This window comes from Centropristis striata, chromosome 14 (assembly GCF_030273125.1).
Source record: "Centropristis striata isolate RG_2023a ecotype Rhode Island chromosome 14, C.striata_1.0, whole genome shotgun sequence".
NCBI lineage: Eukaryota > Metazoa > Chordata > Actinopteri > Perciformes > Serranidae > Centropristis > Centropristis striata.
The window spans coordinates 25681360-25697051 of record NC_081530.1 but is presented as its reverse complement, the minus strand read 5'-3'; the positions used below and the strand labels follow the sequence as shown (position 1 = coordinate 25697051).

The 15692-nt window shown below is 37.8% G+C and overlaps 1 protein-coding gene across 1 annotated transcript; it reads left to right on the top strand.

The window, feature by feature from the left end:
* Window positions 1-933: 933 nt before the first annotated feature.
* Window positions 934-13521, top strand: laptm4b (lysosomal protein transmembrane 4 beta). The gene is made up of 7 exons (XM_059349589.1): window positions 934-1193; window positions 2929-3046; window positions 4899-4972; window positions 5075-5197; window positions 5814-5912; window positions 7503-7598; window positions 11289-13521. Exons 1-7 carry the CDS (start codon window positions 1101-1103, stop codon window positions 11361-11363), a joined length of 678 nt encoding a protein of 225 aa, XP_059205572.1. The 5' UTR covers window positions 934-1100; the 3' UTR covers window positions 11364-13521.
* Window positions 13522-15692: the final 2171 nt, after the last annotated feature.

Below are 15692 nucleotides of genomic sequence, written 5' to 3'. Positions count from 1 at the left end.
TTTTTTGTATCACTATGCTTCTAATGCACAAGGTCATTTTTGACCCATGTGTGTAAACTTGATGTCATAACTATTTTTCATCATAAAGTATGAAAGGAAAATGGATATAATGATCTGTTGTAGTAAAAAAAAAAAAGATATTCAAACACACAGCCAGCATGAAATAACATGGGAAATGAATGTGGGTCATTTTTGTCCCATGTTGTCCATTAGAAGGTGTTTATATGTTGTGCAAGTATTTTTTCACTCAAGGATTACTTTTACTTCCACCAATGACTATTAAATAAGGCTGGGAAAATGTGTTAATGTTTTGACACACACTTTGAGGGTTTCTTCATGAAATCAGTCAATTTGGCCAAATCAGTCCGTTTACCCCCTGCCTCTAAATAAAAGCCATGATTAAAAAGGTTTGAAACCCACTTAAAGCCACTTAGCAGCCCTCTAGCATTTGCATTTACACTTGTGACATTCATCCATGTGAACTGTAGTGTGTAGTACACGACATCAGCAATGGTGAGTCTAGGTTGTTTTGTTTTTTTTCATATTGTTTTTCCTTACTATAAGTATAAGTATTATTGTTATTGCAATGCATACAGTGTCCTTCATGTTTTGTTTTGGTTTTGTTTCTTGTTTCTTTTTTTTTCTTTTTTTGTTTGTTTGTTGTTGTTGTTTTTTTTTGGGAGGGGGGGGGGGGTAATTCATACAAAAAACAAAAAATTATGTGAGCATTGGTCCAAGTTTTCTTTTGTGAATGTTGTATTTTTGTACATGTTCTGTACTATCAGCGCTCAATAAAAATAAATGTCAAAAAAAAAAAAAAGGTTTGAAACAGCTCATCATGTAGGAGCTGAAGTGAAGTATTTGTGTGATTATGAAGCGTTTTGCATCCATCCCTCTGGTCTCGGTCAAATCCTCCTCTGGTCACGTGACTCCGGGATGAGCCAGATTAGGCTCTCTGTTCGCCTCCGACAGACTCTGGATGTGGCGGTCCGAGCACCAAGGACGCCTAACTACTCCATCTTTTTAGCACATAGTCGCTTTGAATAACTCATTTTCGGGGGCATTCATGAAATAACTTGTAATCCACAGCAGGATAAACAATGATTTCGCCGTGGGACCGGTGGTACTCGACGAGCTGCTGCCTGTGCTGCCATGTACGAACGGGCACCATTATTCTGGGAATATGGTACATGGTGAGTGAGATTTTTCACACGATGTCAGACCTGAATCTCCACAAATATATGTCATGTAAGATGACATATTTGATGGACGTTAATTTAGTTTTACAGCAATACGTAAGTGAGCTGGCTACTCCTGTTTTTCATTTGTTTTTCATTCGTGATTTGCCATTTTAAGGATGTCTTCAGTTTATAGAGCATTGTAACACATTTAAACTACAATGCTAGTTAATTTACCACCACCATTCCTATTAGAGGCGTATTTATTGGCTGTAAAGATATATTTTTAATCAAATGTTAGCATATAACAAAATACATGAGCAGCTTCAGTTTGTAGGCGTTATGTTTTTCTATTACGTTAACCCTATAAAGCCAAGTGTATCATATTTGATACACAAGTTTTTGAGACCTATACATCATCAGTGTGATATTTTTTTCCTGAAAAACCTGATGTATACATGTGTTGAAGAAGAAAAAAATGAGCAACAAATTGCACAAAAATACAAGATATAGCAAAATTTATATGCAGGTTCCACTGGTGGATCAGTCATTGCTGCGTGAAAACTTCATATCAGCAGATGTATGATGTTGTGTTATATGGAAAAAAATATTTTGCATGTTTGAGGAAAATGTTAAAAGAAAGTAAAGCCTTAAAAGGTTAAAAATGTTGGGTTTTATATGTTTTTGTTAGTTCAAGAAAAACAAACTGTGAGCAACAAATTGCACAAAAAGAACTGATGTATCAAATATGATACAACTTAGAATCATATATCCGTATTGTTTTTGGAATTTTTTAAAATTATCTGTCAGCAGGTTCAATAAACTCTCCAGTTTAAAAAAAAGAAGAATTTTCTGGCAATTATTTAATGGTTCAGGCTTCATAGGGTTAATGTCGGTTACACTTTGTAGTGCTGAAATTTAAACCTCACCGGCCAGACACCGTTTGTCCTACATAAGCACTGGTTAAATTTAGATTTAGCTTCTGTTTTTTACCCACGGGATAACCAAAAGTTTTAAACATAGTTCACTAAGCCCATTAAATCCCTGACCTTTCGTAAGCGTTAGTCCCCCCTGTCTTTGTGACCCTACTACTAATGGAGTAAATGTCGTCAAATCGAGCCAAGGCCACAATAAACAACCGATTATGTTCAATAGTTACCTCCATACAATGTTTGGCAGACAGTGACATAATTAACGTTATATGGCTCATTTTGTAATCACTCTTGGTAGCAGAGATGCTGTACTGAACACGTCCAGCAGTTCACCAGTCTCATATATCAAAATTAGAGCTGAAACAATTGGCCAAGAATTTGATAAATAATCTTTTTAGCCACGTATCTAATGATTTGATGCTTTTCACCATTATTTTACAGTTTCTATGTTATTGTGAATGAAATGCATTTGGATTTTGGAAGATGTGGCATTAGGCCCTCTGAACTTGTGATGTGTATTTTATACTTTATATTCTCAATTTAAAAAATAATTTCAAGTGGTCTGCTGACCAACTCAATATTTCATAAAGCTTCATTGGGAGTTTTGTCCAGTATACCACACTCAGCAGCTGGCTTGTATCATATCATAAACAGAAACTAAATTAAAAAACCTTATCAAATAATTTTTGCCTCATCTCAAATTCCTTTCCATTTGAATTACTTTCATCCCACACAGAAAAAAACTTCTACTGAAGGTTAACCCACTTTCATTCTGCTATGGAAATGTAATATTAATATTGATCCTAATTCCACCACAGCTCATCAATGCGGTGGTCCTACTCATCTTGTTGTCGGCACTCAATGACCCAGTTCAATACCGCTACCACCTTACCAGCTCTGAGCTGGGAACTGACATCGATGTCATGGACGATGCAAGTGAGTGCTACTAATCCTCTCATTGTTAAATATTTGATGTGATATATATTGGATTGGATTATTGAGTTGCTTATTATTCTCTGTGAAAATTGCATTTTTAAGAAATGTTTCTCTGATTTAGTATAAGAACTCATATAGAGGTTTTTGAAATTGTTTTTAAAACCCTAAGGGCTTATTGCCATAGTTTTTTGCATTACAGATTATATAGTTGCACTATTTATTGCATTGGTATACAGTTTTTGAGATTGTGTGTGTGTGTGTGTGTGTGTGTGTGTGTGTGTGTGTGTGTGTGTGTGTGTTTGTGTGTCTGACCCTCGTGACACGTGATGGCTAAAATATTTGAAAATTTTGATTAAAAAAAGGCCTTAAGCTGTGACACTTATGTCGTCCTCATTGCATTCATCTCTTTCTAGAGCAGAGCCAACTGGTATTGTTCTCTCTATATATATATATATTTGAATATTTTAACTATAACATGGTATTTTCACACATATTTAACTGAATTGAATGCTTCTGTTACACAGCTGCAATAATATAATATATAGACGTAAAGACTGTAAATAGACATTGAAGCAATATAAAAAAATTTACAGTAACTAAATACCCAGACAATATGAATTTTCATGGCCCTAATAATATCTTTAAGAATATTAAAATGAATAGTCTGTGTAGCCCTATGAGTTTCTGCAGCTGTAAAAATCACCTCTCTTTCTGCCCACCACTTCTTTTCCCAGAGTGCTGCTCTCAGCACAGACATAGCTGAGTAGGCTCAGCTCCATACAGAACAAATCAGTGTGCATGTGTATTTTCAGTATTTCCCCTCCAGCAGCTATCATCATCACAGTCGCCTCTGGAACGCCACAGACCCTGTCACGGGCTACTCTGATTAAAAACGACTGCTCTAATTCTCTGTCGGATTAAAAAAAAAAAAAACAACGTGACTTAAAACATGGTTGCTTGTGCAGCGTCAGTCAAAGATTGTGAAACAGTGGGAAGGGACGAGGTTTTGTAATGGGCAGGTATCCAACGTCACCGTGACATGTGCAGAGAAATTATGCAATTTGATGCAACTCAGATGTGTGGCTGACACGAGTGTGGGGTGATGGGTGACAGTGTATTTATTTATGCTTGTATTGTTTATATATAGTATGTGTTAACATCTGGCTGTGTCTAGAGTGTGTGGTAAGGGATTTAGATGGAAGGGTATCATCATGTCTTAGGTCTTAACACAGTATCATTCCTGTTATAATCACTGTTGCTGAGTGTAAGGGCGAGCCAGTAGTCTTGATGGTAAACAGTACAACCGAGCATTACATTATGAGCTTACATTATATAAAAATTGTTAGATTATTATGTTTTCATGCTAACAGTGCTGATCAAAATGACCCGGGATGCATTGATTCTACTGTTACACAGCCGGTAATGTTTCTGAATACCAAGTTCAATAACTACCAATGCTGCATAGTGATCTGGGATCCCTTTCACCAAACAGCACATATGCAGATATCCTGTTTTAATTAGATGTCAGTGGATGCCTGTTACTTACTGTCCTTCAGTGACATGGACAAGCCCATCACTCAGTTTTCACAGCTGTAATGTGAATGTGAGAGGGGTGTTACATTTGGTCAAATTTAGCACATCTTGCATAACAATTACCCACATGCTGATCATGTTTTGTGCAAGGCAGATTGCATGCTAAAATTAGTGAGGTTACTTAAGGTGTTTTGTTTTGTCAAAAGACTTTTAGATTACGTCAGTGGATTTGAGAGTTCCGATGAAATATCGTTTTTAGCTTTTCCTGGTAAACTAGATTATCTTTTCTCACATTGTTCTGTTTGTTTTGCTTCTGCAGATATCTGCATAGCCACTGCAATATCCCTGCTCATGATTCTAATATGTGGCATGGCAACATATGGTGCTTACAAGGTAAATATGCAAGCAATATAAATAACATTCAGACAGACATCTGACTTTGAGGAATAACCGGCCCTTTTGAGTTTTTTCATCTATTCTATTCTATTCTCATAGCAACATGCTGCCTGGATCATTCCATTCTTCTGCTACCAAATCTTCGACTTTGCCCTTAACACACTGGTAGCCATAAGTGTGGTCGTCTATCCCAACACGGTGCAGGACTACCTACAGCAGCTGGTGAGAACTAATTTCCTTCAGCCCTACTTTTAATTGACCTGTGTTTTTAAAAAAGCTTTTTTTTAACCTATTTACACTTTGTTTTAAAATTCATCTTGGGAGTGTACAGCACTTAATAGCAAGTGTAAACAAGCATCAAGACATATTGTTATCTGATCACTTAAACTGATTGGCAAGGTGGTTTGGGATGCATCTGATGACGTTTCTTTTATAGTGTAATTGCTCTTGATGTGTCCCCTACAAGGACATAAAAGGTGCCAACTCTCTATAACTTGCCCACTTTAGGCAGCTGAAGACATGATATTCACGTGGCCTTTGTTCTTGAAATATTGTCTCAAGCTACAATACAAAACATTTTGAATCAAGGAGTAGTCATCTGCCTCCTTAAATAAGTTTGCTATAAGTGCTAAACTACAGATTCAGAGGTTAGTGCTTCATAACATTGCTAAAAAAGAGACATTCAGTGAAAACATGTCATCTAATGGTAACTTAGGTCTTAATATGATGTGTAAAATAACAGTCCATTTCTCTTTGGTTATTTAGGACTAAAACTTCTGTCTTTTATTACACTCTTGGCATGATTTAATTTATTTGAATTTCCATCCCTTCCTTCCAGCCAGGGACATTCCCTTACAAAGAGGACATCATGTCCACCAACAACATGTGCCTAGTTTTTGCAGTCCTCCTCTTCATTGGCTGCATCCTCTCCTTCAAGGTAAGCCCACAGAGTCTCTTTATCACTGCAAAGTCTTGGCCTTTTACTGGGGATTTGAAACATCCATCTGAACAGATGTGTAGACTAAGTACACTTTGAAAATGAAATAATATTATGCAACACATGTCTACACATTACACACACTCACTGAGCATTTGTTTCCTGCAGAACTGCCTTTTTATAGATCTGCTTATCATATTGCAACGTGATTAGGGCAATTAAGTCTCACACTGTGCACATCCCATGCAGTACGAACCATATGGCATGTGTAATGAATCTGCCAGTGTGAACTTTTTCATTATCAATGTTCTTCATGAGATTATCACACAGTCAGAGAGCAGCGGGTCAGGGACAACAGGAAACCAACTCCTGTCAGGCTAATTCCCCCTTAATGCATGGATGATTCTCCAGGCGTAGCGATGCTCTGGGGCTCTGGGGCGAGATGGGACAGGAAGTTGCAGTCATCTGTACAATCAAATCAAGTTGTTTCTCCTCCAAGCTCAGATTGGAAATGTTCTCGGCAGATATCCAAAGCCAGAGCTGGGGTTTTATGAAAGGGAGCAGCAACTGGAAGATACACTGCCAGGCTTACAGAGAGAAGACTTTTAAATGTCACGTCTCAAGCAGAGAGTGTGGTTGCATAGAGTATATGGGTTATTGAACTGCTTATTACTTTAATATTGAAATTTGACATGCAAAATTAATTGAAACACATTTTTTACTGATAGGCTGCACATGTATATATTAGCTGCTGTAGTGACGATAGTTAAGTCAGTTCCCTGGAAAAGGGCCAGAACTGAAACGTCAATTCAGCTCTCAGCACAGAATCAACACCTGCTGAAGCTCCTGCTGAGTCCAACATCCTCCACTTGATTGCACTTGGCATGAATGACAGATACAGACAGGCAGGAAGAAGGAGAGCTGGAGAGAGAAGAGAGGGATGCGGCAGATATAGAGATATTGATGGATGGTTGGATGAATGGAGAAGTGGAAAGTAAGCATAGGGGCAAGATGGTCTCACTCAGACTTTGTAGCAGTTCGTACTGCCAGTGTAGCACATTATCATTGTGCCCGATAATGTTAGAGAATGAGTATTACAGTGAGGAGGTCAACTCAGCAGATGGTAAAGTGATTGGCTAGCAGGCAGCCTGGTTTCCTGGCCGGTTGGTTGCACTTACTGCTGGCAGAGGCACCTACTCAGCAGGCTACTCACAAAAATACACAATGAACCTCCTGTTCTTCTGCCAAGTCAGACGAACCTCAACCCAGGGCTACCATAGCTTTACTGAGGCAGGAGATGCCCGGTCAGTTGCCTTGGCTAAAATGTCGGTGGAAGACCAAGAAAGGCAACATTGTCCAGGAAAATGTCCATATATGTGTACAACTGTATCAAATTGCCACGTATCTTCAGCTGTCTTGTTGCTACGGTAGCTAATACATCACTGTTTTTATCAATACACCTCTGCCGTCATCCTCCCTAACCTTGATGAATGGATGAGGTCACGGCACGCAGCATCAGCAATCATGAAAAGTGGAGACAATGCTGTTAAAGGTCATTGTTCTGTCTTTGTTTTCACCTCCCGGGGACAGGCCTACCTGATTGGCTGTGTGTGGAACTGCTACAGATATGTGAGCGGCAGGGGCACCACGGAGGTTCTGGTTTATGTCACCACCAATGACACCACGGTGAGTACTCACATCCACCCTCTAGCTCGTCACCTCAAGGACACACTGGAAATCCCCCTTGCTCAGATCATAATATAATTGTATTTGCGCCGCATTGATTTTTTTTTTTTGTGGCTTAGAAGCTTTCAGTTCATTATATAAGAGGATGGTAATTCTGATAAAGGCTTTGAAAAGTTGTTTTTGTCACTATGCTTGGCACATTAACTTTAATGTGGTGTACGTGAATTTAGTAGCGGTGAACCGATTAGTTGGACGCTTCATTCATAACATTCATATTTCATTTGAAAACCTCAATAGATGTTTGTAATGTAAAAAAGAAAAAAGGAAAGACATGGGGTACAGCCCTATATTCTAGACTCAACATGAGGTTTTATCCACCTTTACTAAAATATAGACTATATTTACTTTTGTATGTTATTGCAGCTCAATGAGTTGATACCACTAAATGTACAAGGTAAGGATTATAGGCATTATTTGTAATGTACGTCGTTACGATTATGTAGTTTGAACTGTCCATAGAGCAGCAATACGGAGCCGAAAATAAACAGAGAATGAATTTTTAAAACTAATAAATCCAAAAACCTCATTAACCTTAACCTCATGCTTGAGAAGTTAAATCAATATGTAATTCATGTACATTTTTTATTAAAAAAACAACAAAGATCAGAGCAGATGTACACCTTATCATCTGTTGAAGTCTCTTTATTTACATTCGGTATATTAAGAAAATCCTAAATGTAAATGAAAAAAAAGTATTTTATCCTTAACTTTTCTATTTCCGAGAGGTTCAGGTTAGTGAGGTCCCAAAATCCCCATGAAGTAATAGAATAGCTGTCATGTCACACAGGAAAAGATGCTATGTGTAGTATTTTAACCATGAATTCATTATTGCCAAATCAGAAAGACACAAGAAAGAAAGAGAAGTGATGACCTGCTGTGATTCAATTAAAATGTGTTAAAATCCTACACATATCACTTTAAGAGCTGGTTTGCAGATTATCAGTAGAACAGAACTGTGAAGTGAAACCCGTTTATCTGGGATGTGTGACAGTCAGTGACATTGGTGTTGTAGGTCGTCCTGAGGTGTGCTTGGCTGGCTGTGCAGAGCTGTGTGTCGTCCATCCCACTTGTCCCCTTCAGTGTTGACTCATGGGGTTTCTGAGAGGCTTTAGCATAGTCACGGTTTCCGTTTGTCTGTCTGTTTGTAATCCTGCACACTGATACATAAGACATTAATCTGTCTTACACCCGCTGTCGTCGCAGTACGCAGCCCCTCATCTATCTGTCACTTTGTCCTTGTTGTCGCAGCCCGGGTTCACGCTGCTGAAGCTTTTCACTTTATGAAGCAGACTCTACATGCAGGAACTAGATCGTGCTGTGTATTGTATGGCCTTTTTTGCAAATATTGGATATGTGCCAGTACGTTTTGTCCACTGGAGAAATGATGGAGGGAAAGAAATTGTTTTTCACCTCAAACAAATTTGAGAGAGCATCACTGAATATATTTGAAATGAAAATACTTAGAGGTAATATTGAGAAAAAAAACTAAGAATTTTCAAGATTTAAGTCATAAATTTATGAGAAGAGAACATGGATATTCTCTTTAAATTTAGGAGATAAAAATTTTTTTTTTGGCAAGAAGCTGCATCATTTCCTATCACAGACACAGACACTTGCCATGTATTATGCCTCATCAAAATATAGCTTGCAATTGGTTTTGACAATAAGGAAATAGTAGTAATTTTAGCCCAGTATCACCATATTATCAAAAGCTCCACACTTTAAGGAACAATTAAATTGGTGATCTGTCATATTTTCTGCCACAAATCCTATTTGAATTGAACTGGTAACAAGAGATGTAACCAGTGCAGGAATAGTGGGGACAACAACATTTTCTGTCTCCCCCCACTTTCAGGTGTTACTGTATGGAAACTCTGTTATTGCTTCTCTGGTGCCTGATACGACTCTGGTGCACTAGGGCACGGGGTAGGATCAGAAAGGAAAATTAGTGAACAGGTTTTAGTAAAATGTCGTTTCCCCTTCAAAAATATCCACCTTAAAAATCACACAGCACAGTGAAACCGAGACTGATTTTGTGACAAATGTGTTTCTGGTCAAACCAGGTTGTGAAAAAATAAGTTTTATTGTGAGTTTAAAAATAGATATAAAATGACCCTTTAATGTACAAATCACCTGCTGATTATATACATATATATATATATATATATATATATATATATATATATGTATTGTTTCCATTAAACTAATGGAAACAGAAATGAGTGTACATATCCTAGAAAATCTAATGTTTATTCAAATTAATGAGAAGCCTCAGAACAACCTTGAATTTAAAAACTAAACAACTGAGGCAACTAGGTCAAAGTGAAGGCCACAGCACAAGCTGTGTGAATTTTAATTAGAGAGGTATTTAAATGCAGAAAAATTCTGTGGCTCCTGGTTTACGCAGGTTAAACAGCTCCCATATTAGCCTGAATAGTGACGACATGCTTTTTATCGCTGCATTCCCTCTCTCCACACACAATGAATAGAGCACTCTGTCTATTTTTACTATTAGAAAGCCAGCAGTGTGTCTAAATGGCTTTTTACTGCCTCGAACATCAAGTACCCAGCTGCTTATCTGTTGTGCTTTTATATAAATGCCATTAAAATGCACAAGGGTCGTCTCTCTCGCTCTCTCTATCCCCATCTTTCTCTCTCCCCCCCCCTCCTCCTCCTCTCTATATCTGTCTGTCCTCTCTTCTCCTGGACATATTACATAATTGTCTGCTTGTCCGCTTCATTTCAAATCCTTCCAGTGATGTGTTTGCCGGGCCTCCCTGGCTGCTTCACAATTCCATCCCCTCGGAACATATTCTCTCTCTTTCTCTCTCTCGCTCTCAATCTCTCTCACTGAATTAGCAGCAGTGCTGGTTTTATAACACCATTTACAGAGAAAAACCTCTGACGGAGAGCAGGCAATCTGGCCTCTAAAGCACAGGGATGTGTGTGGATGTTATCCTCGCAGCTAGAAATGCCTTCTGTTGGGATAGAATAATAAGTCGTACTTCATGAAGAAGAAACCTGCAACAGTTACTGAGGCTATGTCTGAAATCTATGCAATATTGCTGCCAAAGCAAAAAAACAGATCAGTATCAGTCTTAACATGTAAAGTTAATTGTTAAAAGAAATTTTTCTCCACATAACAACAAGATATTTTCAAATTATAACAACATACAAACTTATCTTTATGCTAAATGAATATACAATTTATTTTGTTATAACTTCAAAAGTTAGCCATTAATAATAACGATACATTGGAGGTATGTTTTGGTTATTTCTACCGACTTGGCTAATATTGGGGTATGAAAAAGTACTATAATGTAAGTTGTTTGTACTGTGATGGTGTATTTAAATTTAAAATGTATATAATAATTAGTATTAATAAGTAGTGAGACATCTGGCTCTCTGGATGCTGTCGCTGCATGTCTTTATAGGCCTGTGTCTCTTCTTAAGTCAATAAAATCAGAATTAGCACCCAAGCACCCAATGAATGCCGTTAGCGCCACTGGTTTAAATCATGACGTTGGGCTCAGTGGTCAATGACTGTCAGCCATTGGTGATGTCGGCCCAACCCTAATTTGACGTATATTTTGGGACTGAGACACCTTCTGCTTTTCTGTTACGTTTCAGGTTCTGCTGCCACCATACGAGGAGGCCATTGCCATACCACCGAAGGAGCCCCCTCCACAGTATATGGAGGCATAAGATCCTGTCTGCTGGTCCCTATACCCAAAACACCTACCACATCTCCCTCCAACAGTAGGACCCAAACGCCGGGTGCAACATGTTGAAAAACAAGACAAAACAACATCTTAGAGGCTGGTTTCAGCTTGGATCCCTGCCAACCTTAGATTAGATTAGGCTGACCCTGAGTCAATTTTGCCATTAACCCCCCCCCCCACCCAAAGCTTCCCTTGGTCATTGTGACGTATTTTCCTCCCCTCTCGTCTCCTCTGTCCTCCTCCAAGGACAGTATATGAGCAACTCCAACCGCTACCAACCCTCCCACTTGGCAGCTGCTGTCCCCTGGCAGCATCTCTTGCACGCCCTGAACACTCTGTCCCAACTTAATTTGCACTTTTCTTTGACTGAAACGTGCACCGGTTTGGCCACCAACTGTTAACCCCCAATACTGTGAATCTCCCTCGTGGTCTTTGTCTAGAAACAAACTACCTGAAGAGAGATAGCGACAGAGAGAGTGAGAAGGAAAGTGACATACATGATCAGTTATGCAAGAGCACTTTTTTTCAGAAATTGACAAATTCCTTCATTGAATGTAATGTTGAGGTATTTTTGTATGACTTTTTGTATAACAGTAAAAACTGAGAGAAAAAGAAGTGGATAGCGAAAGCCTGTCCTGTTGTGATATCATCTGTGTACCCATGTGGCTCAAACTGCAGGAAATCATATTGGAAAAGGTTCCTCGACCAATAACAACTATGTCTTCCTTTTGTATCCATGTAACACTTTGTCTGTAAACCTGTAAACCATTGACTGCCAGTGAAAAACCTTGTTCACCCACTGACTTCAGTCACAATATTCCAGTTTGCCTTCCTGTCCATTTCCTGTCTGTTCCAAGATCTCAAAAGCTTAGAAAGACTGGCATTAATGTGAAGCACACAAACACACACTCCAGAATCACATCCAATGAGGCAATACACATAACTGTAAATCTAAAATGTGCAAACATCAGTGTGTGAAAACGTTTCAGTTAAGGCATCTGTCTTGTGTTCCCGTCGTGCTGCAGCTTCAACAGCATCGTCTTTGTCTTTATTGTGTGTGTGTTGTTTTTTTTTTACATGGATCATGGTGTACACACTGATCTTTTTAGTTGAGCTAACTTAGCTGGACTGAGGGCATTTTCCTATAAAGGCGGCACAACATGCTGCTGTACATGCAGAGACTGTATGTATGTGTGTGTGTATGTTTGTATGTTGTGCTTGCTTGAGCGATATGTGTGGCATTATGATGTAACTCCTAGTTCCTTTTATATGTAGTAACATTTCCTTTGCACATGCAGCGATATCGTGTCGAGATATTCCCTGTGCTGGTGACCTTTTTTGAAATTAACAATGAATGGGAATCTAAAGCATTGATTTAACTTAGCATAGTAGCACAAAATCAATATACAGTATATGAAGCTAGAGAAGCTAGATGCTTGTCTTTTGCCTATTGTGGCAATTATGAGGAATAATTATAAAACAAACGGTATTAGACACACCTAATCCTATTCTTTTCAGTAATTTCTAAAGTAGTGTTTGCTATCAACAGAAAACATTAAATCAGAATTTTATCCTTTGGACTATGCAACAGTGCACTCAACAACTCCTTAGACCTGGAAATACACGTGTCATGAAGTAGTACTCCATTTGATACTAACACTGTAGTTGACAATGTAGCCATTTGTTGGCCCTGAAATCGTTTTCCCTGTGTGAATTATGACCACTGCTTTTGCAAATCCAACAAAGCTGAAAATGAAATTGCACTTTAAAGTCAGCATGAGTTCACTGGGAACTGATGTGTTTCTGTTTTTATTCATCGTTACTACAGTATGCTGTAGCTAAGTGGTTCTAAATATGATCAGCCACCCTCTCCTGGATAATACAAGCTGCTAAAACATGAAATAAACAAATCAATATTGTGAGATTTGGCTGCAGAGATTTTAATGAAACTGAAGGAGAACTTCAGCTGCGGGTTTTAGAGAAAAGGCTCGTGTAGCATCTGGATCAGTGGGTGGCTGATGCCTCGTTTTATTAGTATCACTTTGAGACTGTTCTTCATTGTTTTCCATTTACACGCATCCTCTTGTTGGATCTGCATGAGCTCATGTCTTCAATTCTGAATAATAAAAAGCGAAATCATTCACTGGCTGTTCCTGGATTTATTGATTGACTCAATTGTCTGTTTATTTTTTATACACAAGCTTTTGATCATGTTTTAAGAACAAATCAAAACAGTTATGAAGAAAGAGAAAGAAAGCTAGAGTAATCTTAGGGCATTGGGCAGTATTTGAATGTTTACAGAATATAATCATATTGTTGAAGAGAAAAACTGTCACAGTATAGTATGACCAAAAAAGATAAAGTCACAGTATGGTATGCCATAAAAATGCAACAACAAAAACAACAACTGAAAAAGTCATTGTATAGTATTTTTTTCTTTTTTTTAATGTCATAGTACAGTATGACAGAAAAGTCATGGTATAGTATGACATAAAATGAAATTTATAAAAATATATATAAATTTTAACCTATTATAGTTTGTTGATACATATGATCACATAGTGCAAAAATGATTTTAAAAAATAATCGTATAAAAGGATGTCCAAAATTTGAAAAAAAGCCATACTATAGTATGTCATTTTTTGTCAAAAATGGTCAACTTTTAAAATGCCTATAAATGTTAAAAATGGCCCAATTATAGTTTGTTGATACATATTATCACATAATAAATGCAAAAATTAGAGAAAAACACCATATTATAGGATGTCCTAAACTAATTTATTAGTATGTCGTTTTTTCATAAATAAATAATAAATACATTTCAAAACCATACTATATACTATATCATACATACATACATATATCATCCTAATTTCTTTTTAAAAAGTCATAGTATAGAGGATAAAAAAAGGGAAGCCATAGTATAGTATCTCGTTAAAAAAAAAGTTAAAAGTAAACAAAAAATTCACAGTATAGTATGTCATAAAAAAAGGTTATATCATAGTAAAACCTAAAAATGTTTTTAAAAATGTCACAGTGAAGTTTCTGATAGTACAGTTTGCCTTAAAAAAATGATTAGAAAGAAGAGCAATGTCTGAATATCAATAGTAAGCAGATAACATCTGCAGCCACTGACAGGTAAGAATCATGAAATGGCTAGATGTAATATTTTACTGGAACATAACCTCATAGACATCAAGATTAGATGTCATGGTTTTTGGCCAAAGTTTGAAACTCCGGCCTCACAGGCGCGCTGATGCTGAGATATAAGCCGTCCATCATCCATCCAGTGGTTTGGCCCAGTTTTTCCACTCACTGCTTCCCTAAGCTTTTTCCTTGATTCCCAATTAAATCGTATGAAATCATCCCAGATGATCTGTTTCACGTGCAGCAGATGCCCCACACCAAATGAGGACAACTTCTAAAGAGGTTGCAGAATAAGATTTGAATTAACAAGCGTAAACAATCTGCACCACAAATAGAACCTAAAGCCTGTAGAGACCATACATCAGCCTCCAGCACTTTTTGGGCTACTGTTGGGGTCATGTTATTTTTTTTTTTTTTACTGTTTGACATTTTTGGCTGATCTCAAATTATATTATTATACCCAGTTATATAGAGCAAAGTCCATTGAATACAAATCAATCACAGTCACAAGGCAACAGTGTCAGGCCATGTTGGGCAGTATTGAACATTTCTCACCACTGGAACATAAACTGAATGGTATGTGACCTCTGTGAACATTTACTGGGTGTTGAGTGCTTTATTTTCCCGTACACAATATTATTGATCATAAACATCTCTTGTTGTCTCTGGGCAGTGTCAGAACAGACAGAATTTAACCATTTTAGTACACATTTAGTAGGTTTATTACTGGGTACTATGGTGAAATATCTTTAAATAACTGTATGTTTGTTCATATCCTAGTAGATTATTGTACATAGTTATAGGAAATGTTTAGTGGATTTTTTTGAATGCTATACAGGTCATACAAAGTCTGCTGATAGATTTTAGGGGGAAAAAACACCATTTGGCCCTGGTGCCCTCTCACAAATATCTCCCCCTTTTGAATCTGATGTCATTGTACAACCCTCTATCTGCATCCAACAAGCAAGAAAAGAGACAGAATGTGACCCACTTGTTGTTTTTTTCTCTCCCTGCCCTGTCCCAGTGGCAGAAAGTAGGTGAGCGTGTCTGTCTGGTAGCCTGCTGTCAGACCCAAGGTAATGCCAGCGTCCATTTTGAGGCAAGCGGGTAAATCCTTGCTGATCTGCCAGCTTGTTCGTCGCCACTGAGGGATACTAAATTTCTG